General features: G+C 38.6%; 1 protein-coding gene across 1 annotated transcript in view; it reads right to left on the reverse strand.

The window, feature by feature from the left end:
- Positions 1–25,834, reverse strand: part of HAO1 (hydroxyacid oxidase 1) — a gene marked incomplete at both ends in the record, with an annotated part of 52,512 nt that overhangs the window by 21,474 nt on the left and 5,204 nt on the right. Inside the window, 2 exons of the mRNA XM_084247470.1 lie at positions 7,148–7,403; positions 21,668–21,819. Coding sequence (XP_084103596.1) covers positions 7,148–7,403; positions 21,668–21,819 — 408 coding nt within the window. The remainder of the gene's footprint in view (positions 1–7,147; positions 7,404–21,667; positions 21,820–25,834) is intronic.

The raw sequence follows: 25,834 nt of genomic DNA on the forward strand, positions 1-25,834 counted from the left end.
TCGGCAATTCTCTTTAGGAAACTTTCCAGCGTCCTCGTGAAAGATTCTAGAGGAACTGGAACTACAGTAACATGTGCTAATACCTTCTGTCTGTTGCCACTGTGGACTTTTCCCTGCTCTACTGTTATGGTTTGGAGGCGGAGAGTAAAAGGAAGAAATGGGAAGTGTTACCCATCAGAAGAGATACCAACTCTTCCTTTTTCTTCCTCTATTTAATTGTTCTCCAAAAGCTCCTTGCCCGCTGACTCAAAACTCCCAATCTTCCAGATTACTGTGATGAGGATATGAGTTTTCTACTTATCAAGACCTTCATTCTATTGCCTGAGGTGTGATGGTTAATTTTATGTGTCAACTTAACTGGGCTAAAAGATGACTAGACACCTAGTAAAACATTTCTTGGTGTGTTCATGAGGATGTTTTTGATTGAAATTAGCCTTTGACTTGGTAAACTGAGTGAAAACAATCACTCTTAACGATGTGGCTAGGCACATCCATTCTATTAAGGACCTAAACAGAACAAAAAGGTGGTGGAAGGTTAAGTTTGCTCTCTCTTCTTGAGCTGGGAATTCCATCATCTCCTCATCTTGGGTATTGCAGTAGCTGATGATGAAGCCTTAATATTTGGACCAGCACTGTTAGCCCCTTGGTTCTCATGCCTTTAGGCTCAGACTTGGATTAAAAACATAGGCTCCCCTGTTTCCCTGGCTGTTTGGACCAGACTGGAACTACAGCACTGGATTTCCTGGCTTCCAACTTCTAGACAACTGATTATGGAACTTCTCAGCCTCCATTTTTGCAGGAGCCAATGTCACATACTTACATCTGTATATATCTATCATCTATCAATCTATGACGTGTTAGTTCTATTTCTCTGAAGAATCAAATACATATGACTTTTTCTTGCTCCTAGAGCCTGACTCACCACACAGATAGCAGTCTTGAAGTTTTAGGTATGCTGGTACATAAATACCTGTTTCCTCACCTGCAGGCAGACTAACTCTGGACTAACTCTGAGAAATATTTTAGTTATCTTCTAGAGTTTCCCATCAGGGTTAAGCTCCAGTTGCACCTGTCTTGATAAGATGTCCATTGTGTTATTCCACTTGTAAACTTCACTTCCCTGAGAGGCTGTCTTTGAATGATGACATTGCCCTGGATTCACCTTGCTCTTCTGTTCATTATAAATTACCCTGCTAGCCAATCTCCTCTTTGGGAAAAAGTACAGCTGCATAATGATTTCTGCCTTAGTCATAGTTCTTTCTTCCTTTCCACTAGCTCTGACTGTGAACACAGGAAGGATTTTGGAGCTATGACTATGACAATTTTTTATATAAGCCTAGAAGTACATAGACACACTATTTTTAAAAGTCGTAAGACTTCCTGGAACACAAAGCTAGGTTTAATGCTTTTTACATTTTAGTGTACTTTCAGATAAAGTAGCTGGTCATGTAGCCTTGGGTGGCAGATATTATCATAAAGACATGAATCCCACATAACTATTCAAGTCACTGACAAAGTTTTCTCAGTAAGGATTGAACAGCTGGTCTTGTAGTCTCAGGGACTCGGTAAGGCCAACTCCATAACTACTGACATATTTGGTAAACTTTGGTAGGGATTTTAACTGAAACACTCTGGCACTTCTTTTTATAAAATTACTTGTGGTGATACATTTTATCACCGTCTTTGGTCTTCTATTGTCCTCTGAAATTGAATTAAGCTAACTTTCTGTCACTAAAAATCTCCTCATTACGGGGACCTATTCCATTACTTAGAAATGATATTAAGTGACATTAAATTCCAAACTTTTAAATAATATTGTTCATAAGAAAAAGGCTCAGTCTGTCTCTGCAAAACCAAAACCAAAGGAATTAAAAGAGAGAAAAACATGTACATGTGTATATACACTGTATAGCACCCCACCCCCATCCCAAACAAGCTACAGTGTTTCAGCAGGGGCGGGGTGAAAGGGTGAAATGGATAGGAAAAAACAGAAACATGGATAAAATTATATAAATAACTGTTGTTATTCTTGGACGGTGAAATGCAGATCAACACTTGAATGAATGTTGCCTCACAGAAATTTCAGTGCACAATGAAGCCTTGTTATTACTCTAAAACGCTGTTCAAAGCCAGAAGCCAAGAAAAAGTTTTCAGATATCTTGACAGAGACCCACGATGGAGTGTTTTACCAATGACTCTGAAGGAAACCTCCATGAAAGCTATTTTTATTCGAATTATGACATATACACAAAAAATACTTAAAGCGGCTTCTGATAACCAAAGTATTCCATTTCGTAAGGAAGGAAAAGGGCAACATCAAAATAATAACATAATTACTTAGAACTTGTTTCTCTGAATCCCAATCTTCTTAATGACCCAAAGGCAAGGGATAGAATTTCTTGTTTGTAAGGGACTCATTGTGCCTGAATGTCCCGCAAATATACTTCTTAATATAATATAGAAATTATTTTAACTTTCAGTAAGTTGGCATCATAAAAATAGTAACAATTACTAAAGAAAGTTAAACATTATTAAATAACCAAGAGTACATTGATAATAACGAATATTGTTCAGAACTATGTATTACTTATTATATTAGTAAAAGTCACATTATTTATATATGTATATATATATATATATCCAACAGTATGGCCCATATATTCAGCCTAATATGAGAGAGAGAGAGACAGAAATTGAGAGATAGATTCATAATATATAAGGAATTAGTGCATGGGCCACATTAAAATCTGTGGTTAGGAAACTATTGAGACTGAGAACATAGTCCTGCTAATTTCTTCCTCAATACGGCTGGACAATTAGGAGAAAAGTCCAGGGAATGGATTTTAGTTTGAGATCAAAAACCCTCATTCAAATTCTTACCAGTCCTGTTTATTGGGGAAGACTTATTTGATCATTTTTATTGATTAATTCAACATTACTTATCACTCACCTACTAAATGTTAGTATTTCTGATGTTTAGGATATACCAGTAAATAAAACAGTCAAAAATCCCTGGCAACATGGAGTTAATAGTCTAGCAAAAGAGATAAAAAATGAGAAAATAAACAATAAGTAATTTATGGAGCATGTCAGAATTTAAATGCCGTACAAAATACGGGGGTGAGGAGGAAGAGAGCAGCACATTGATGATGCGAACTGGCAGAGACTCAACTAGAAATTTTAAATATGATCATCAAAATTGACTTCAATTAGCAGAGTACAGTAATTATATTTGTTTCCTGTTGCTACTATAACAAATGATCATAAACACAGAGGCTTAAAAAATGACACAGATTTATTATATTACAGTTCTGAAGGAAGGGAACCCAAATGGGGTCTCACTGGCCTTAATTCGGTGTGCCAATTAAGGCAGTTTTCCTTCTGGAGGCTTTAGGGGTGAATTCATTTCTTTCTCCTTTCCAGCTTCTAAAGACCAACTATTTTCCCTGACTCCAAATTCGGCTTCTATCATCATATCTCTTTCTCTTAGTCTCACGCTCTGCCTCCATCTTAAAAGGAAGTTTTTAGGGGCCTCCCCTGGTGGCACTGCTGCCCGCAGCCTCTGCAGTGCCAGTTCATTACCCAAGCGCCAGCGAGGGCCCCACAAAAAAAAAAAAAAAAAAAAAAGGAAGTTTTTAGTTACATTAAACCTACTGAGATAATCCAGAATAACCATCTATCTCAAGGTCCTTAACTTAATCATACCTGCAAGGTCTATTTTGCCATATAAAGTAGCATATTCATAGGTTCCAGGGAGGTGATTGATTATTTTAATGTAGTCATGCTATAAATGTTTTCCCAAGCAAAGAATGAGGCTGTTGGGCCATGTACCAAGTCCTCCTTCTCAAACCTTTCTCTCACCACCCTGCCATGATTCCTACACATACATGTCTCTATTCTGATCTCAACTGTATTTTATGTTGAGTTCACAAAATAAAAATGTATAGATCTATTCCTGATGTCAAAACTTAAAGCAAGTGAGGAAGTTAGTCCTGCATTGATTTGGGAAGAGAATGTTAAGGCTGAGGTAGCGGTCAGTGGTTGGGACTCCAAAGTACAGACTGCCTGTACCTTGAACAGCAGGGAAGCTGTTATAGCTGGGCAGAGAGAAAAATGACGGTGCTAGAGGGTCAGAGAAGTAATGAGGGACTGGGACTGATTAGCATAAAGCCTTGCCAGCCATTTTTATCATAAGAGACCTGGGAAGCCAATGACAGTCTGATCCATTATTGTATGATTTATCTAGTTGTTGTCATTAATAAATTATTTCAGGACTTAATAACAAAGCATTGAGCATATTACTTAATGGGTAGGTGTCATGATTTAGTTTGATCTCAGTCAATGATAGGAAATATCTTTTGTCCCTTTTTGATTGCCCTGACACTATATTGAAAAGTCAAATTTTTATGCTGGGTATATTAACCATCTTCATGGGCTTTGGAGGGAGAAAGAGGTTCTGGCCACAAAGCCTCAGGATCAGTCTAAAGAACTGGCTTCATTCTTTGCTTCTTCCAAGAACAGATGAGAATTCTCCTTATTTCCCTCAGTTTCAGGAACCTCTATGTCATTCATAATGTACACATATGTGTGTTTTACATATAATCAAGCAGAGACTACCAAACTCCTGAACTCTTGCTGTTCCCAGATGCCAGAGTCAGAACCCTCCTCCCCCAACACAGGCAGAGGAAGTAGCAAGGGCTGGAAGGAGTCGCTGCTTTATACTCATTCTCCTCTGGATTTCCTGCCTCCCTCGCCTGCCAAACCTCACTTCTGAAAAGCCAGGCTTCACCTTCTATGAGTCAGGTCAGTTGCGGAAAGAAACCTGATTTCATATCAGGCTGTAACAGATGAGCTTTTGGGTTGTATGTGGGCTCAAGCGGAAGCCTGGACCTCCCATTAGTGCACTCTGCCTTCGACTGCTGAACGCAGGCCACTGGGGAGGTGAGCAGAAGACACTATCCCTCCCCCCTGCAAAGTCCACTGGGACACACAAGGTCAATGTGCACTCTGGGGGGCCGGGTGCACCAGGCTGTGAGGTGTTTCCTGTGTTCCCCATAACCTGGATGTGTTGCTCATTATTTGATCATCTTCAGGCAGGAGATGTGACAAGTTGGGAGCCATGGTCACTCCTGTGCACATCGAAAGCTGAAAAGGCCTTTGTCTCATGGTCCTTTACGTCATCTGGGTAGGAGCCCAGGAGCAAAGGCAACGGGAAAAGCAAATCAACCTTCCCACTCCCAACTGAGTGAGCTGGGCACGAAAGGAACAAGGGATACCAATGAGAAATAACCACTGTGGCATCACCCTCATCCAAATAGACAGCACTGTGAAAGATATTTTGTTATCTGGGGCAAGAAAATACCTCTTAAGCTGCAGAAGACAAATTAACATGCAAAAAAAAAAACCAGCCTATGGTATTTTTTATTACTATTGTTGGTACTAGTAATAATGGTAGCAGCTGTACTATTAGCAAGTAGAAGAGGAAAAAGAATAGCAAGTTCTTTTTCAAGTAGTGAAAGAAGAATAATGAGTAATGTTTTCTAACAGAAGTGGGAAAATTGGAAAACTACTTCAGAGAGTCTACAAAATAAGATAATCCAACTAAACAGTGTGAATAGAGATTTCATATTGGGGAAATTTGAAGGCATCTATTTTCTGATGAATTTGTTAAGAAGTAGAAATATATCAGGGACTTCTGGTTTTGGTTTTATTCTCTTAGAAAGACAGGTTGCTTGGGTGACCATCTAGAACACATGGAACAGGTTTATTGGAACACATTCCTGGGAGAGAAATTTCTCTTTTTGTCATTGGGCCATTGAAGGTACCACATATAGAAATAATATTCCAAGCCTGCCTGGAAGTATCACAGAGATTACTTCACACGGTTAATTTACATATGGTTCAACAGCAAGATCTTATGCACAATAGTTTCTACTGAAATAGATACAAACACAGCAAAGCTATATGACAATTATGTGATGCTTATACTACAACACTGTCTATGGATTTATGTGGCTATTATACATATGGGATTTCTGGCTTCCAATTTTCTTGTCCTTATATAGAATGCTGATTTTATTTTAATCTTTTAGATTTTAGATCTTTTAGAAGGGGTTATTCTATATATGCAGAATAAGCAACATGTGAAATGAACTAAAAGATCCAAGGAAGGGCCCCTCATCACTTCACATATTCTGATGGATGCTTTAATATCCCATCACCAAATCCCATCCAATCATCAATCATATATGGCTATGAAGAACCTAAAACAGATTTTGGTGGAAACTGGATAAAGAAAAACCACAGGGGAAAAGGGTTTTACAGTTCATGAAGGTTGGAGTCCTTCTCAGTAATCTCCACTGGATTCCCAACTGAATGCAGGCTACTGCATTCTAACCCTAATATGTTACAAAGAAAAGAACATTAATTCCCTGCTAGTGAACAGGACAAATGACCTGATAAAGTCATCTTGGTTCCGTTTTAGATTATTAGATATATATTGGTTTTGATAATGTAAGTGAATGAATGAATGAACGAGCAAGTGAACAAGTGAATGAATGAATGCATTTTGATTCATGGATGAACCACAAGGAAAGAGGAATATTGCCAAAAGGAGAGAGATCAAACACATGACTTCTTTTGTCTCTACTCTTATAGCTTTCTTCAATCTTCCTAGCTATAGTTGTTCTAAATACTAAAAAATGAAATGGAAAAGGTAGTTCTCTGCATTCAGCAAAGAGCAAGTGCAGGGATCATAATAAAACTGTTACCTGGCTATATTAAGTATCTTTCACCTATTTGGCAATTCATATTTCCCAATGCTCTTATTTCATTCTTGTACATATATGTATTTGAACTTTACAAACACATGGGCAACTTCTATCTGTTTTATAGTTCAAGTACATAACATCCACAAAAGGAGTGTGATTTGCTAGAGATTTTATGTATATTTGACAATGATACGATCTCCTGAACCTACCATTACCAGACAAGATCTTTTAACCATACTTTGGGACCAGGATTTTGTGAAGATCTATTAAGTAATTTCCCCAGGATACCTATTTGGAAACTAGAAAACCCAGCGTCCCAATGACAAGAACAAGAGGAAACCAATTTAGGAGGCCAGGTGATCAGAGACCCATTTTACCTGAGTTGGGGTGGCAGCTTGAACCGGTTACGCACATCATCGAATCGGTTGCCCAAGTAAGGGGTGTCCACAGTCACAAATATGGCCTTGTAGCCCATCCGCTCTGCCCGCCGCACCAGCTGCTTGGTGACCTCACGGTCTTTGTAGATATACAGTTGCAGCCAGCGAAGTGCCTCGGGACCAGCGTCTGCCACTTCTTCAATTGAAGAGGTGGCCCAGGAACTCAGCATCATGCCAGTTCCTACTGACCTGCAGGCTGAGGAAGAAAGGAGAAAATCAAGGTGCCAGAAGAACCCAGCAACTTCCCTACTGTGAAGTCTTCAGATTGTGGTTTAAGGGGCAAAAGGCAATTTAGCAATAAGAAGTCATTATTTAAAAAGTTAGAAATGGACATTCCTTTCCACACTGTGAATTGATCTTGAAGACAAAAATTAGTCAAAGAGCCAAAGATGTGGTATATGTAAGGATGGGAAAATGGGAACAATCTGAATTTCCAGCCTCGGGTGATTGGATAATTTGTAGTTCATATGAAATGTATAGACCCATTAAAAGCAGTATTTTTGTGATGATTAATTTTATATATCAAGTTGACCAGGTCATATTTGTTCAAACATGTCTAGATACTGTTGTGAAGGTATTTGGGAGGAGATTAAAATTTAAATTTAGGCAGACTTTGAGTAAGGCAGATTATTCTCTATAATGATGTTGGGCCCGATTCCATACCCTGAAGAAAGACTGACCTTCACTGAGGAAGAGGAAATTCTGTATGTGCATTTATGTTGTCTTTTAAAATTTTACAAAATACATGATAGACATCCCAATCAGATGGCAAGATACCAAAAAATGAGCAAATAAATAAAAAATTAGGTAGTCATCTAATGGTCTTAGAGAAAGTGAAAGAACGTGGGTGATAGACTTTCCTCCAAAATAGTAATATTGGGGTTAAATTTAGTGAAGGAGAACATACATTTGCAACCCATAAACTAAAGACACCAAAATAATAAGTATGCAAAATTCAGTCTATGACCTCAGGTTGTTATACTTATCAGAATGCCAGTCATATATCAAATGCAGGTAAAAGTGGTAGCTCAAGTAATAGTCATTAGGGGGTGATAGGAATCAAGTGATGTGTCATTTGTAAAGATGCACTGAAAGGAAGTATTTCATGCTTCCATGCTTCTCAAACTTTTGTGGATAGCTGTGTCCCCTGGAGTGTTTGTGAAAACACAACCTCAAATTTTGAGTTTCTCATTCAGGGGCCCAAGATTTGCCTTTTTCACCCAGGTGATGTTGATGCTGCCCATTCCAGACCACACTGTGATATTGAAATGTCATGCCATAGTAAAACTCCACCTTCACCTGTTAGGAAAATGGATTTTGTTTTTGAAAAATTTTACCTTTCATTTGCCTTTGAAGGTATTGTTTGTCCCTGTTCTTCAGGCCATGGGCAGATAAAAAGATCTGAACTAGAGATTATCTTGTCTATCAGGCACTAATTTGTTCCCTCCAAATGTTCTTTTGAGAATTTGTCTCAAAGGGACTTGCAAAATACTGTCCAACAAACCACATTTTATTAAGTAATAATACATATGAACATCTGGACCACTGTCTGATTTTCATTAGGATTTGCAAATATGGAAAATAGCTTCAGGTCATCCACTGCTGTTTGGAAGGAACACCAGGGGATATTAATTGTTGTGTCTGAATCCCCTAACCATCATTTTGCCACAAAGAAAATATGTCCAGAAGAGGATGTGACCTAAGTTCACACAGAGATGGGCAGCAGAATGGGATGAGAATCTAGCAAGTCTGAACACTCCTCCATGGCAATAATCTTTCTAGAATTCCCCGATGCCCCAAAACTCCCCTGGTACCACATATAGACAAATAAACTTCCCCAATAGAACCCCACGACCCTTCGGGGCCATGACACCCAAGGGAGCAGGTTTTCTCTGACTGAGAGACTCTGCAATACTAACAGCTCTGGGAAGGTAAGGAAACTTGGAAACCAATGAATAAGAACTGTCACACACTGTAGGTGAAGAATAGGGCCACACAAAGGGATTAAGCTAGCTGGAGCACTCAGGTGATAAGACATCTTGTTGTTTACACAAGGCATCATGTGGGGGAGCAGCAGTTCTGCCAATAAAGGTCAAAACCAAAAAGATTTTGAATTTGTAAGAAATATCTATAGACATTCCACAGAGCCTGCTCAAATGCTACCTACCAATGCATCCATAATGTCTACTTCACCTAAACCATCAAACTTGCCAGAAATATCAACCTTCACAAACAGTTGGCCCAAATCACTTGGGTATGCATGTCCAGAAGGAAGCAAGGTCAGTCCATGCTGTCTGTTTCCTGAGTCTACTGACTCCAATACTAAAGGCACCTGATATTATTGGTGCTTGATGCTTCTTTTCCAATGATTAAATCACACAAGGCTGACATTTTAAATCATACCCCCCCCAATTCTAAGTTTTCAGTTGTAGGCAATAAAGAAATAGTTGGTGATTTAATGAATTATCTCCAGGAGATTCTCCTGGATACAGGGGGGATATAAGACTCTGTGCTGCTATATTATGATTTGAGGTTAATATATTACTCCCAGAAAAGAAAAGAAGCAAAACTGAAGGCTGTATGTTCCTCGAAACATTTACTGATCACTGTAATTCCCATTCACCTGTGATAATTTACTGTGATAAAGGAAGATTACTGATGAATTACACACATTGTTTTCAACAGCTTTATTTTAGTGTAAGATAAAGGAGTCTGGGGTTTTTCAAGGACCATTCAGGGAAACAAACAAAACTTGGTTTCACAAAGAGGATCTGAGATTAATTCTCATACCAATATGAGAATTCTGCTTTTTGTTAAAATGTTGGAGCACTTCCATTCCAAATGGTGAATAACCATGGTTCTTAAGCAAATATCACTCACCGAGTCCCTTCAATGTGTCATCACTCCCTTCTCTCCCCAGGAACTCCTAGACCCTCCATAGCGCAACAATTTAAGGGTTAATTCCTAACAAAGTTGGGGCATTCAGATCACTATTAGGACCCTAGAGATCAGTATTTGAGCATCTGGTCTGACTGGATAAAGTCTTTTGCCTTCCGGGATGTTAATATTTCAAAAACCACATATGCCTGAGATAAAGATATATACCTCCAGCTCACATTGCTCTTTGCAGGACAAAAATGACACAATTTTTAATTTTATCAATGACCTAACAGAGACTTTGTTAAGAGACTTTATTCAGAGTTATCTTAGTCCAGAACTTGAAAGCACGGACGTTTTTGAAGTTCTTTTTTCTCCCTATTCAAATTCCATAATGAAAAACTGACCTACTATTCTCAAAAGCAGGAATTGTCAGATTTCATTTAACAAAAGAAGGGATCAACTTGCATGAAGCCCTATTTCCAACTTTAGCACACTCAGGGAAGATTCCTATGTGTGTAGCATTTTTGCAACTCCTGGCAAAATGGAGATCACTTCTGAGGTGATATTAACTTTGAAGCTAAGGTCTGACTCCTGCCTTGAGGAGGGTCCCTAACGCTGATCCAAGTCTAAAATTCATGACTTTGGGAATATTCAGTATATTCTATAGATAAAACCATCAAATAAACATCGATCCCGTATGAAATCCAACCAAGACTATTTCCTTACTATAATCACTCCCTCTTTTTGCATCGTTAAGATCCATCTTCAATGATAGACATCTAAAATTATAATGTTCCAAATATATTCAGACTTTTTTTCTATTTGACATTTCTTTCTCTTCTTTATTTACAGGCAATAGTAAGGCATTGTGTTATTGCTTTAAGAAAAATGCATATCACACACATCACTAAAAGAGACACTAGTAATGTTTTAGGTACTAAGTATTGAAGACATATAAATTACCTGAGATATTCTATCTAAATCTTAGAAAGACAACAGAGTATAATCAGAGTCAGAAGACCCAGGCAACAGTCCAGCCTTTCCATCCACAAGGGACAATTCATCTGTAAAATAGCTATATCTCGCTGCTATCCTTCCCCCTTCACAGCACTGCAGGATTGTCCACTGAGACGATGTTTGTGAGCATTTTGTGTAAACTCTAAAGCCATATGGTTATAAATAGTCAAGTAAGATAATATCTAACACTATTTGGGAAAAGAAGTTCTAGATAATTTTTTTTTTTAATTTTACAATCGGGCCTCCTTGGTGGCGCAGCGGTTGAGTGCAGCGCTGTGAAGTTGTCAGCAGCCTCTGCAGTGCTGGTTTGATTCCCAGCTGGCCAGGGAGAAACCCACATGGTGCGGCAGACCTCTCCTGTCTTGCCCGCTGCTCCCCTCAGCAGTGTATTTCAGTCAGTCTGCCTGTTCTGTTCCCCGCTCTGTCTCTAGTGAATCCTCTCACCTTCCCGCACATCTGGCCTGTACCCCGGTTCTTGTATAAATAAATAAATCTTTACAAAAAAAATAAAATTTTACAATTTTGCCAAGGACCTGGATTTCTTAACCTCATTATTCATAATCTCCACATTCAGCTTTCCTCGGCAATGGTTAAATTCAAGATCTCCATTCTTTTCCCTTGTAAATATAGTGTCAAATGCTCACCACTTTTAGGAAGAACCATCTCAAAGGAGGGAATTATCTTCAAACCCAGAAACTCTCTGCTAGGTCTTATATAAAGAGAGACTATCAAGAGAGCTTATTCCTTCACTCCCAGAGTATACATCTCTTCAGAAAGCCAGGACAAAACATCAGCAAAGAATACAAGAAGTACAACAAAAACACGCTCTTCCTCATCCCTCACCTCACCCATCTCTTGACCTGATTTCCCCTACAGACTGCCATGGCAGGAACAGCACAGTAGATCTAAGGGGCCTTAGCTTAGCAGAGTAGATCTAAGGGGGCTTAGATCTAAGGGGGAATTTGCTTAGTCCATGCATCAAACAATAACTTGAAGAAAAAACTGAAAGTTCTTGATTCATTTTTTGTGTGTTCCTCTACTATTTCATTTGAAATACAGTGGTAAGTAATATGGAAATAAGTGAGATTTGTTTATTATCACCCATTACCCTGAAGTGGGCTCCAGGCTAACGGAAAATGTTAGTGAATTCTGTTGAATAGAATAAAAGTTATCTTCAATCCCAACCATACTAAAGTTTCTTATTAGAGTTAAATTACATACCCCAGGGTGGGGAAATGCTGCAAAGGTCTATAATAATCTGGCATAAAATCAAGAACAGTTTTGTTTCCCAAAACCACCATTCAATAGAGAGTTAACTAACCTTTCTACACCATGAAAGTTGTAATTACTACTGACGTTTATATTAACTCATAATAGATATGACTACAATGACCTCTGAGCTTTATAGAAGTCTTCCTCTCCAAGGTACAGTGATTGAAATTGGCTATATCAGGTAAATAGCTGCAAAACAGCATGAACTGGTGGAATCTTCCCTATGGCTAAGAGAAACAAGTATACATCTAAATTTTGGCAAAGTTTTGCTTTACATCAAGCTTCAATAAAACAATTTATTTCTGATCCAGGCAATTGGCATGTGGAGGAGAGGAGACAAGAAACCCACTGTGGATTTAAATTTGGGGGGACTATACGCTAAACCTGCCAGTCCCATTATTTGTTTGAAAACCACATTGTACACACCTCTCTCATTTATTCATCTAGAGTCTGCATCTAAATTGCTGATCAATTCAGATAGTTGTCCCAAATCAGCAGACTCTGAGAATACCTTAGAGGGTCTTTAGATGGGAATGATAATGATGCTATATCTAACACTTTTATCCTTGAGAATTTAAACTATGCCTTTGGTCTTAAAGTACCCAGAACATTTATTGTAGGCTCTATCCAGGACTTCTCAGGTTTTGATGTGCATATAAATCACATGGGAACATTGATAAAATTCAAATTCTGAGTCAATAGGTCTCTGTTGGGGGGGAAAGATGTCCTGAACAAACTACAAATAGGTTTTATAGACCCCACCCACCCCCACACCAGACCAAAGAGATCCAAAAACACCAAAGACTACAAATTCCATAATGTCATCACCACCAAAGGGAGGATTGCTGGGAACTGAGGGTGGAGTTAAGCAGCCAGGTTTGGTGTATAACCAGACATGTGGGCCTTGGGGGTCCTTTGTTTTTCGCTGGCTTTTCAGCAAAATGGGTAGGGCACATTCACCAATTTCTCTTTCTCTCTCTCCCAGAGTTATTCATTTCATTTTCCCCTTTTTGTAAATAAACCCTTTATTAATTATTTGTGTGTGTGCCTGCATTTGGTTCTCATTATAATTCCCTTTTAAAGCACACAGGTGAGAACCCACAGTCAGGCCAACCCATTTCACACTGGGGTTGCCCTGTAACATAACAGGCTCCTGAGTGATGCTAAAGCTTTTGTTTGGTGGACTACACATTGAGACATTGAGAAAAATAAGATAAGTATTTTCTTTTATAAGGATTCAACCAAATTAACTGGATATATCTGATGGTCTGAGTGAATATAGGAGCATATACAAAATGGGACGGTGGGTAATAGTTGGTGCATGGCTTGTCAATTGCTAGCCACAACCTACTGATGACTATTTCTGGAGAGGGGCACAGATACACTTTGCCACATTTCCTTATACCTTCATCTCTTAATACTTTTAAAATCAAGGAACTCAATTGCATTATAGAAACAGCCTCTGATGGATGACTTAACAATCATCAGACTTATTTTATAAACATGTTTATCTAGCATCTGCCAACTTCCTAGACTTCAGATTAGAAGCAAAAATAAATGACAAGATTTAAAAAATGGAAGATGAGAAAAAAGAGATTATTCAAATCCAGGGAGGAATAATTTATCAGTTATACTTTCCAAATATTTAATATCAGGTCAAATCATCTTACGCATATAAATAAGATGCCAAATCAACAAGTATAACGGAAGTTCATCATGCTTAGCTTGACAAGGAAGGGAATTATGATACATTTGAGAATGGTATTCATCCAGTCACTATCACAGTGATATCAGAGGAAAACACAAAACATTTAGTTACAAATGAGAGTAAATGTCTAATGTTTGGAACATTCATTCATTCATATGGAGTGAATCATACATCCAGATTAGAGCAGAACAATTAAGTAATGTGTGACTTTGGGTCCAAATGGTTTCTTTGAAAATAGCTCTTCTTTATGGGAATGGTAAATTTACAAAATCACATCTTTAAAGGAAAAGGGATTATATGTTCAAAGAGCCTAAAGGTTTTTTTTTAGGTGCACTTGATTAAAAAGCTCCTGCAAAACTTAGTCACCAAAACAGCTGTGTTGAAAATTTTGTTGAGAAAAGGCATTTTGTCATCTGCACAGGAAGTCATTATGTAACAGGAAAAAAATTCTATGACAAGCTAGCAAGCAGTTGTGTGGTTGTAAACTCGGGGCCTAACATACTGAAGAGTTTGCATGAATGTTCACCCCAATATCCATAGAGTGTGTCAGCCTTTCTTCGCTTGGGAACTATCTTCATTCTGGCTTTTAAAACACACAATTAACACTATTGTAAGAACACCTAAAATTATTATAGAGATTACTCAGAAAAAAATAATGTTCTGAAGTTCATAGTCTAAGAGAAGAACAAAATTCCTACTACGATTATACTTGAAATACTTGGAAATGTTCAAACAAATCTTAATTTATGATTTAGGAAACTTAACCAATTCAAACACAGCTAAGAAAAGCCAGGAAACCAGGCTTAATCTTTCCCATGCTTTCATGATGGCCCATTGTCTGAATCTGGAGCAGTATCATTTTGAGCAATCACACTGTCACTACGCCCTGAGAACTCTCTCATTGTATGGAAATATCTATGAGGAACAAATAATCTAAGTGACATTCTAGCCCTTTCTTCCCTGCTTCCAATTAATCTCTGGGGCAAAACTGCAACAGACTAAAATATTAGCTTTACTGTAATTATTCCCAGGTTATTATTTGATCATTTTATTGAGTTGTCAGGGCATGACATAACTGGCAGATTGCATGGAGACCACACCACAGTGAGAACGGCTTTGAGGAACAGCAAGTGTGCATGCAACCACTTCCATGTCCATCAATTTAACTATCTCAGTGTCAGGACAAACACAAGAGACTCTGCCTTCTCACTGCCACACGTCTATGTCATCAGGCACTCTAATAATTCAAAATAAGCAATTTCAGACTTCCCCCTAAACTGCCCAATAGCTTAAATTCTGGTGCAAATTCCTAAAAAATCATACTATTAGATGTTGGGCTTTCATACAGTTGTAGTCTAATATTTTAATAGCTGTTTTGGATGAATGAAGCTTGTCTTATTGCCAAGAGATTTCAGTACTGAATTGACCACTTTTATGAAAATATTTCAGAGATGAAATATACATTATATATGTTATAAAGGAGGTCCACAATCTTTCAAGATATATGTACATGTGTGTGTTTATATTTATGGATGTGCATGAGTATAAATGCAGAGAGAGTGTATATTGCCACTGCCTTTTGGTTGCTGGAAAGCGTTTTGGACCCTCTTTCCAGCAATCAAATAAAACGGAGCTGAAACAGTTGAAAATAAAGTGAGAAAAGGTGTGAATTTTTTTTAACCAATATAATGAGGCAAACAGGTATTCCCTTCCAAATATTTAACTGGTATTATTTGGACAAAGTTTTAATGAAGTGTCTTTTCTCCTTTATGTCCCCCTATTTTTATTTTTTCTTAGTAAAAATGGATAAAGACAAATAACTGGGTCAAACTCTCAGTGAAACAGATCTAGATGTAATCTTAGCCATTGACAAGCTCTAGACCTTGGTCAAGGGCTCCCTTCTCTGCAACTGTCAAATGAGGAAAATGATAAATAACAATTACCTCTCAGGTCTTTTGTGAGGATGAGGATTAATGATAGAGGTGTAAAGTCCAAACACCTGGCACATAAAAGGTATCCACTTCAGAAAAAGCAAAAGATTCAATTAAAGAAAATCTGGTGCTTTTTCTAGATTTAAGTAAAATTGAGAATAATGGAGATATTTTTCCTCATAGGAATGCTGAAATGTATATCTACTCAGTCACCTGGTACAACACATACCTACATAAATCAATAAAGCTTTCAAAAATACATTGTTTGAGTTTGGAGTAAAGGAAATGACAATTTTTCTTGTTGAATGGTCTCTCACTCAATGTTAAGGTTGATCACTTCATCTTGGAAAATCCAGAAAATTCAACAGCTAAAGCTCTCACCTACACCCTAATTCAGTTCTTTGGGGTCTGTATGGCTCTTTGTGTTACTCTGCAATCTGTTTCACCTGCACCTTAATAGGTGGCCAAATCATAGTGGAGTCCCAAAACTTCACAGTGGAATGTTCTGGTCTTTTAGACTAAAAAAAAAAAAAAAAAAAGTTTAGATTTAATGGTTTTATGGCCCATCAAATCCTGTGTGGTAGTCTCTAATTGCATTCAGGGGCAGGAATTTCTTTTTAAAATCTATTTTTTGACAGCTTAATAAGAATTTGCTAATATGCTGAGCATTCCTGGAACGTATTAGGTGGGGCTTAAAGCTTTCCTTATTCGAGGTCCCAGCACTCCCTCATGTGGCACTTCTCCACATAACAAGTCAAAAGCAAAGGATAAATGAATGTGTCTTTTATCTCTTTCTTTTCAATATCTTATGTTAAAATGGAGCAAAAAAGCTGATCAATGGAGGGCTTCCCTGGTGGTGCAAGGGGTTAAGATGCAACCTACGAAGCTCTCCACAGCCACTGCAGCACAAGTTCGATCGCCAGCCAGCCAGGGCACAAACCACATGGCGCAACAGACCTCTCCTGTCTCACCCACTGCTTCACTCAGCAGTGTATTTCAGTCAGTCTGTTCTGTTCCCCGCTCTGCCTCTGGTGAATCCTCTCACCCTCCCATTCTTCTGGTCTGTACCCTAGTTCTTGTAGCATTCAAAAAAGATAAACACATGCAATTTGCAGCAACATGGATGGCGCTGGAAGGGATCATGCTCAGCGAAATAAGCCAAAAAGAAAAAGAAAAATACCGGATGGTCTCACTCATAGCAGGAATCTAGAAACTTAAATAAGGGACCAGGAAAATGAATAACTATAAGAAAGTGAAAATCAGAATCAACAAAAAACTATGAAACAGAGACACTTTTTGGGGGGGTGGGGGGCGGGAGGGGAAGGATTGGGATCAGAATGGGGGGGTTGCAATTGTATGGGGAATATAAAAATAAAATTTATTATTTAAAAAAAATAAATCTTAAAAAAAACAAATCTTTAAAAAAAAAAAAAGCTGATCAATGGAGAATGAAATAAAATTTTATTATAGCCACTGTGTATAAAGCCAGGGTGATTTCCATGATAAATCCTAAAAGCTGTACAGGAAGCAGGGATACTTGACTTACCCTGCAAGATGGAATTTAACCTAATGATACTACCTCTTAGATGCTGCTAGCACTTATGTTTATTATTGCTATTTCCTTCAATATGTTAAATATTTGTAGAAATTGCTATTAATTTGGTGAGGCTCATATGAAGGATTACACTTAAAAAATAAAAAATACTATAGTTTCAAATGTTGTTACAAGTAGTGATTTACAAAACTGCTTACATATTTTCACAATTTCAATTATTGTAACGTTGACTAAAGCATCTACTGCAAAATATCATTTTTATAATTTTTTTAAGATTGATTTATTTATACAAGAACTGGGGTACAGGTCTGAGACGTGGGAGGTTTAGCGGATTCACCAGAGACAGAGCAGGGAGCAGAACAGGCAGAGGACCTAAAACACTGCTGAGGGGAGCAGTGGGTGAGACAGGAGAGGTCTGCCGCGCCATGTGGGTTTCTCCCTGGCCAGCCGGGAATCATACCAGTGCTGCAGAGGCTGCGGACAGCTTCACAACACGGCGCTCACCCCGCTGCACCACCGGGGGAGGACCACAAAATATCTTTTATTCAGAAAACAATGTATGGAAGACTTCTCTCCCTCAGCATTTTTCAGTTGTTTTCCTTCCATTTGAAAATGGTTTTAGAAGTTTTAATATTTGCTTGTTTACAATCCAAGTCCCTTTATTTTTGCTCCTGAATTTTATGTACTACCCATATTTGCTAATGAGGTTCATATTTTGTGGCTTGTTTCATCCTTTCAAAGTTAAAGGGATGAACTTATAAAAACATAGAATGTTTGCAGTTAATATTCCAGGATAATAGCATGGAGATTGCCTGGAGTTTTTGCTGCAGTAAATGGCATTGGGAAATACCAGTAACTGGCTAGGACACCATAGACAGAACTGCAAAAGTGATTAATAATCTTGAATAAGGTATGTAACTTCTCCAAGCCTCAATTTTCATATCCACAGGAGCTGGAGAAAGATCCTGAGAGCTTTGTACTCACACAATCTGAGATGATGGTAAGAGATGAATGAGTTAATAAATTTAAATTGCCTGAACACACTAATTGCTAAATGAAAGCTGGCTTTCATCATTTTTCACAAGACTTTGGAGAATCACTCTTAAACTTATATAGAATTTATTAAACATTATGTGTATTTTCACCAAGATCATGAGAGAAATACATATCTGTTTACTGCCCTCTACCCCAAGAATGCAGCTATGAGAAATGAAAAGTAAATGCTCACTCATTCTACCATCTAAGTTCTGCAGAGCTGATACAAAAAGCAGAAGGTAGAGAGAAGAGGTGGGATTTCAGAAATATAAGGAGGCCAGGTCTCCACCCTGGTCTCTCTTTTTGTGTTTGATAAAACTTTAAATGGGGGCAAAACAATTTATATACTGAAAAGAGTATCTACTCCTGTTGGAAATTTTCTTTCTTTTCTTTTGGAGTTTACTCATTATGGAAGTTTTTTCTTTGTTTTTGTCCTAGCAGCAGAACTCTTAAAAACTGATCTTTTGAAGGTCAGGTGCAACATAACTTGCTGTATGCTCAGTGATACACCCAACTTCCTGAGATCCTTCAGCCTCCTGAGGTCGCAGTAAGTAAACCACTGGTCTTGCTTCAGCAGCTCACTTTCTCAGTGAGAAAAGGTAATGCTAGAGAGTGAAAATGACCTGCCACAGAAGTGAAATAGTTGGTGGTGAACTTCCACATAAATCAGATGTCCCAGCCGGACAGCCCAGGGGACAGTTGTAGCCCACAAAAGTATTTCCTTTGGCCCAAACACTGTTGCTCCAAACAGCATTTTAGAGAATTTTGATTTATTTGACAACATTTAAAAACCAGGAAAGTGCATATGAAATCAAGGTTTCTAGCATTTTTTAAAATTTTTGAAGATGTCGCAACACCAATTCCTCCTCCCTCCAGGCAACATGAACTAGTACTAATATGTGATTGCTCCCTTTCCATGGAAACTGCAATTTCAGGTTTGCTACAGTCTTTACCACAGAGTTTTGTCACCCACTCCTAAACTACTCACCCATTTTCTCTACCTGCAAAGGAAATGCCAGGCAAAAGCTACAAGTTCTAATACAAATAATAAGAAACAAGTGGATGTACCCTGGACACCAACATTATCTGCTCCAGGCACACATTACTTCCTTCCATTCTATAACCAAAAAATACAAACCAGGCAATATCCTTGTTATGAGGTGATCACACCAGCTTTCAAGACTCATCTAAACACAAGGTAGACCATCAACTCATAGATAGTAATAGAGAAAAAAATCTTAATGACTCCGACACACTTCAGGTAGAGTTCCACTGTGAATTTGGAATATAAACTGTGGTGTCACTGCCCAACAGGAACCTCATCTAAGACCTTAGATTCTCAAGGGCAGTGTGTTTAACCTTTCATTGCCAATTCCTCTGTGTCCTCCATGTCCCCACACCCTCTTCATTCTGACTGTTCTACCTGATCCCACTGAATATCAAGTATCTCACTCTTGAGTGAAAATGAATATGTTACACATATTTATTGGTCATTTTTATGTCTCCATTTATGAATTTCCTATTTGTGTCTTATCAACCATTGGGGTTATATGCTATTCCACTGTTCAAATATAAGGGCTCTTCACACAGAAAGGGCATTAACTTTGCAGTTTCATACTATTTCAATTTTTCAGTCTTTCCATTTATTTTCAGTTTTTATAGAAATTTGAGAGCATGGACATTTTAGAGTTTTGTGTTGGCCTATTTGCTTTGGCTTAGAGGTTGTTGTTTATGCTGGGAAGGTCTCTCTTACCCTAATTTTAAATAGACAGATGCCATTTAGTATTGTCCCTTTTTTCTTCTCCCTGTCCACATTTTGGGATTACCATAGATTCATGACTGGGAACCCAAGGCCACTTATATGTTCACAGTCCTAAAATTAAAGAAGCTCCAGACTCCAACCTAAGTCTGTCTAGCAAAACCTCACTGTGACATGCTAATATCCCTGGCAAAATTCTAGGGAAAACATTTCAAGACTGGATATGAACCCACAAGATCCTTAATTCTTTCCACTAAAATGCTCTAACATAGTATTTTGATCCTCTCTTCGGGCCTGGCATTTCTGCCCTGCTTAGCATCAAAAGATATCTGATAGAATTCATTACCAAACTTTATAAATGCATTTCTGGATCAAAATATGGGGCGATTTATCATATGCACACCCTTCAAATGCTAACAAATTAACCCTAATAAAAAAATCTCTTTGCCCCATTTTCTCATTACTCCCTCCTAAGGCATTTGGAAATGCTCCATTGGGAACATAATTCATCCATGAAAAAGAATCACAGTCATAAAAAAATGGCAGAAAACTTAACCAACCAGGTCATTGCATTTGCTCTTTCACTGAGAGGTCCTGTGGGTTGGAGAAGCAAGAAGCCTTTGGATAAGGAAGCCAAGACGTTGACCCTCATCTCTATCACCAGCTAGCTGTATGCGCTTGAGTCAGTTTCTCAGAAATCCATTTTCTGAGGTGTTGCTGTTAATAATCATAATATAAAAGCAGTTGAGCCAGGGCCTGCTTGGTGGTGCAGGCGGTTGGGCAGAGTGCTGTGAGGCTGTCCACAGCCTCTGCAGTGCCGGTTCGAACCCCGCTGGCCTCGGAGCAACCCACATGGCAAGCAGACCTCTCCTGTCTCGCCCGCTGCTCCCCTCAGCAGTGTATTTTGTCAGTCTGCCTGTTCTATTCCCCACTCTGTCTCTGGTGAATCCTCTCACCCTCCCGTGCATCTGGCCTGTACCCCAGTTCTTGTATAAATAAAATAAATAAATGAATAAAAATAAAATAAATAATTAAAAGCAGCTGAGCCAGTACTCTGTTCCAGGCCCTGTTTTTCTTTTTGTGTGTGGAATAATTTTTCTCTTCATGGTAATCTAATGAGGTTGGTATCATTTTTACCCCCATTTTACAGCAAATGAAACCAAAGCAACTTGTCCAAAAGCACACAGCTAGCAAACAAAGGAGCAGGACTTGCAAAGACAGGCATTTGGATAGCTGAGTCAATTATCTTAATTTTTGTGAGTGTAAAAAATATCCAGGAAAGTACTTTAAAGGAGCCTCCTACCTCGCACAGTTGCCAGCTCTCCATCTACATGGGCCATACACTGCATGGCAGTGGCCCCCACACATATTGGCATGCTGACCCTCTGCCCTAAAACAGAAGTTGACAGGTCTATTTCAGCAACATTCTGGAGTATCCGAGGGTACAGTTTCCATCTGAAATTTTAAAAAATAAAAGTTTTAGAACTTTACAAATATCATCAAAGTTTTGACATTGCAATAAGTTAAAAAGAGAATACATTCTCATAAGTTTCCCATAAAGCAAATTACTTTACAAAGATAAAGGAATGAGGTAGCTGTAAAGTTTGTTAAACTGAAAAGTTAACAATAATAAGTAAGACATGGAAACAACTTAAATACCAAAAATAGATGACTGGATCAAGAGATGTTGTATGGGGACTCCCTGGGGGCGCAAGGGGTTAAGCACCGCACTACGAAGCAATCCACAGCCTCTGCAGCACAAGTTCGATCTCCAGCTGGCCAGAGAGAAACCCACATAGTGAAGCAGACCTCTCCTGTCTCGCCCGCTGCTCCCCTCAGCAGTGTGTTTCAGTCAGTCTGCCCATTCTGTTTCCCACTCTGTCTTTGGTGAATCCTCTCCCCACCCCCCCATATCTCTGGTCTGTACCCCAGCTCTTGTATGCATAAATAAATAAATCTTTAAAAAAAAAAAGGTGTGGTATATATACAATATAATACTATTTAGCAATCAAAAAAGATAAACTCATGCCATTTGCAGCAACATGGATGGAACTAGAAGGGATTATGCTCAGTGAAATAAGTCAGAAGGAGAAAGAAAATTATTGGATGTTTTCACTTATAGGAGGAATATAATAAGGAATTGGAGGTAAATCATAAAAAAATGGCAGGCAAATATAAATCAGAGACATTCTGTTGGGGGAGAAGGAGAGAGAGGGATCAAAACAGGAGAAGGAAGAGCACAAGGGACTGTGGTGATGGTGCACGGGTGAATTGTGGTGGACATTCTATGGGGACTATTCCTGAGAGGAGAAAGCAAACATTGTACAAAAATGAATAATGAGGGCCTCCCCGGTGGCGCAGCGGTTGAGCGCTGGGTTGCGAAGCTGCCCGCGGCCTCTGCAGCGCCGGTTCGATCCCCAGCTGCTCCCCGGCCACCGGAGGAGGGTCCCACATGGCGCGCAGACCTCTCCTGCCGCCCGCTGCTCCCCTCAGCAGTGTATTTCTCCATCAGTCTGCCTGTTCTGTTCCCTGCTCTGGCTCTGGTGAATTCTCTCACCCTCCCGCGCTTCTGACTGTACCCAGTGCTTGTATAAACAAAACAAACAAACAAATAAATAAATAAAACATGCCTCTATAAAAAAAAAAATAATAAAAAAATAAATTTAAGAACACGCCATTGACAAAATAAGGCCTATGCATTAGGTATAAAAAAAAATGAACAATGATATAAAATAAGTATAAATAAATTATTTTTTAAAAATAAAAGATAATAAATTCTTCAAGCCAAAGTATTTTTTTTAAGATTTATTTTTTATTTATACAATAGCTGGGGTACAGGCCAGAGGCACGGGAGGGTAAGAGGATTCACCAGAGACAGAATGGGGAACAGAACAGGCAGATCTACTGAAATACACTGCTGAGGGGAGCAGCGGGCAAGACAGAAGAGGTCTGCTGCACCATTTGGGTATCTCCCTGGCCAGCCAGGAATCGAACCCGCACTGCACAGGTTACAGACAGCTTCACAGCGCTGCGTTCAACCTGCTGCGCCACCAGGGAGGCCCCATTCAAGCCAAAGTATTGTTAACATAAAGTAGAATTCACTCATTTGAATGTACAGTTATGTGAGGTTTGGCAAATGCACACAGTCATGAAACTGAGAAGACAAGAGCTGGAACAGTTCAACCACCCTGAAAAATGTCCTCACATCCTTTTGCAGTGAAAGTCTCCCTCACCTATCCCCTACCAACTGCTGATATTTTCTATCCTTATCACTTTACTTTGCAACAATATCATATAAGTGAAATCAAACAGTATATAATCTTTTGAGTCTGGCTTCTTCTACTTAGCATAATCCAAGATTTACTGACATTAAAGTTGTGATCATTTTGGATGAAAAATATATTCCTTTGCATGGAGGTAACGCAGCTTGTTTATCCACTACCCAGATAAGAGATATTTGAAAGGTTTCCAGTTTGCGGCAATTATAAAATAAAGCCACTATAAACATTTGCTGAAAATGTTTTGGTGTGAATGTAGCTTTCACTTCAATGTGCTCAATTCATTTTGAAGGCGGTATAAAAAGATATGAAAGTTAGATTATAGTTTAATAAGATATTCTATGTCTACCTTGCCTTTTTTTATTGATAGAAGACAATAGCATTAGGCAGTTACTTTTTAAATTATAATTTGGTTTCTTCAACATCCTTCAAAATATCCACTTAAGTATAATGATAAGAAAAAATAATTTTTATTTGGAACATTTTCCTCAAAATTGTTATTTGACAACAACTGGAGTTTTTGGCAAAAATAATTTATGACCCCTTTCATGAACATGCACTGAAAGTAAAAAAGAAAGTCCCAGGGGGCCTCCCTAGTGGCACAGAGATTAAAGACAGAGCTATCAAGCTATCGTCAGCCTCTGCAGCCCGAGTTTGATACATTAGCCTGCCTGGGAAGTGACCCACATGGTGTAGCAGACCTCTTCTGACTTGCCCACTGTTCCCCTCAGCAGTGTATTTCAGTACATCCACCTATTCAGCTCCTCACTCTGTTTCTGGTGAATCCTCTCACCCCCCAGCATCTCTGGTCTACACCCCAGCTCTTGTATGCATAAATAAATAAATCTTTAAAAAAAGGAAGTCCTGGTTCCACCCAAAACCCAAGTCAAAGCAAAAGTTTTGAAGGCCAAGAAAGCAGTGTTGCATGGTGTCCATAGCCACAAGTAAAAGAAGATGCACAGGCCCACCTTGGGCTTTCCAGAGGCCCAAGACACTGCAGCTACCAAGGCAACCCAAATACCTTCAGAAGAGCATTCCCAGGAGAAACGAACTTAACCGCTATGCCATCATCAAGTTCCCCTGACTACTGAATCTGTCATGGAGAAGATTGAAAACTACACACATGTTTTCATTGTGGATATCAAGACAACAAGCACTGGATCAAACTGAAGAAGCTTACAATGTTAATGTGGCCAAGGTCAGCCCTCTGATCAGACCTGATTGAGAGAAGAAGGCATTTGATCCACTGGCTTCTGACTAGGATGCTTTGACTGTTGCCAACAAAATTGGCATCATATAAACTGAGTCCAGCTGGCTAATTATAACATAATTTTTTTTAAATAATAGTTTTTTTTTTTGGCTCCTGGACATTAGTTTTAATGACTTTTTCTGTAAGTTGTCTGTTTTGGGATGAAAACTATCAATAAAACCAAGAACCAAAACTTCATTAGTAAAATCTGAGGATAACTAGTCCCCTTTTTTTCTTAGCAAATTTAGCAAATTTTATATCTTCTCTATGCTCAAGATTATTTTTATCTTCATTAGTTAGTGATTACACCTGAAGAAAATAAACAGTCCTATTTCTAATGAGCACCGAGACAATAAACTTATGTGTAGACACACACATACTTAGGCAGCGCCCAGCGTTCAACACCTTGATTTAACTTCTGCTTCCAGGAGATGAAGATTTTTAGTCAAAATAGCAAAGTGTGAAGGAACCAAAGTAAATCAAAACTTCACAGTCTTAAGTGAAGCCCACTTCCTGTAGAGGAAAAAAGTGCCTTGGTGTCGCTCTGTGAAATAGCTACAGGTCTGTAATCTAAACCTTCCTTGCATAATAAAGTAAAAACATCCAGCCTCTGAAAAGCATAATAAAGAAATTTTACTGTGTGATTTCTCTTCAATTCCTTTGAACATCATAATTGTCATTATTTTATGTCACACCACATGTTCCGCTGCTGGAAGTCTTTGCTTCTCCACTGACCCTCACAGCATGATTCTTTCATCTCCATTTTGAAGGGGGAGAGTTTTTATTACCAATCATCTCTAAGTGTACTATTAGAATGAGAGAAAAAGATTTTAATAGCAGCTGTTGGTATGCTGGCCTTGGAAGGCATTACTATTTACTCAGAGCTGAGGAAACAATGAAAGCTTTTATGAAAAGCACACACAGAGCTGCGAGGAATCAGCTC

This window comes from Talpa europaea (genome assembly GCF_964194135.1).
Source record: "Talpa europaea genome assembly, chromosome: 11".
Lineage (NCBI taxonomy): Eukaryota > Metazoa > Chordata > Mammalia > Eulipotyphla > Talpidae > Talpa > Talpa europaea.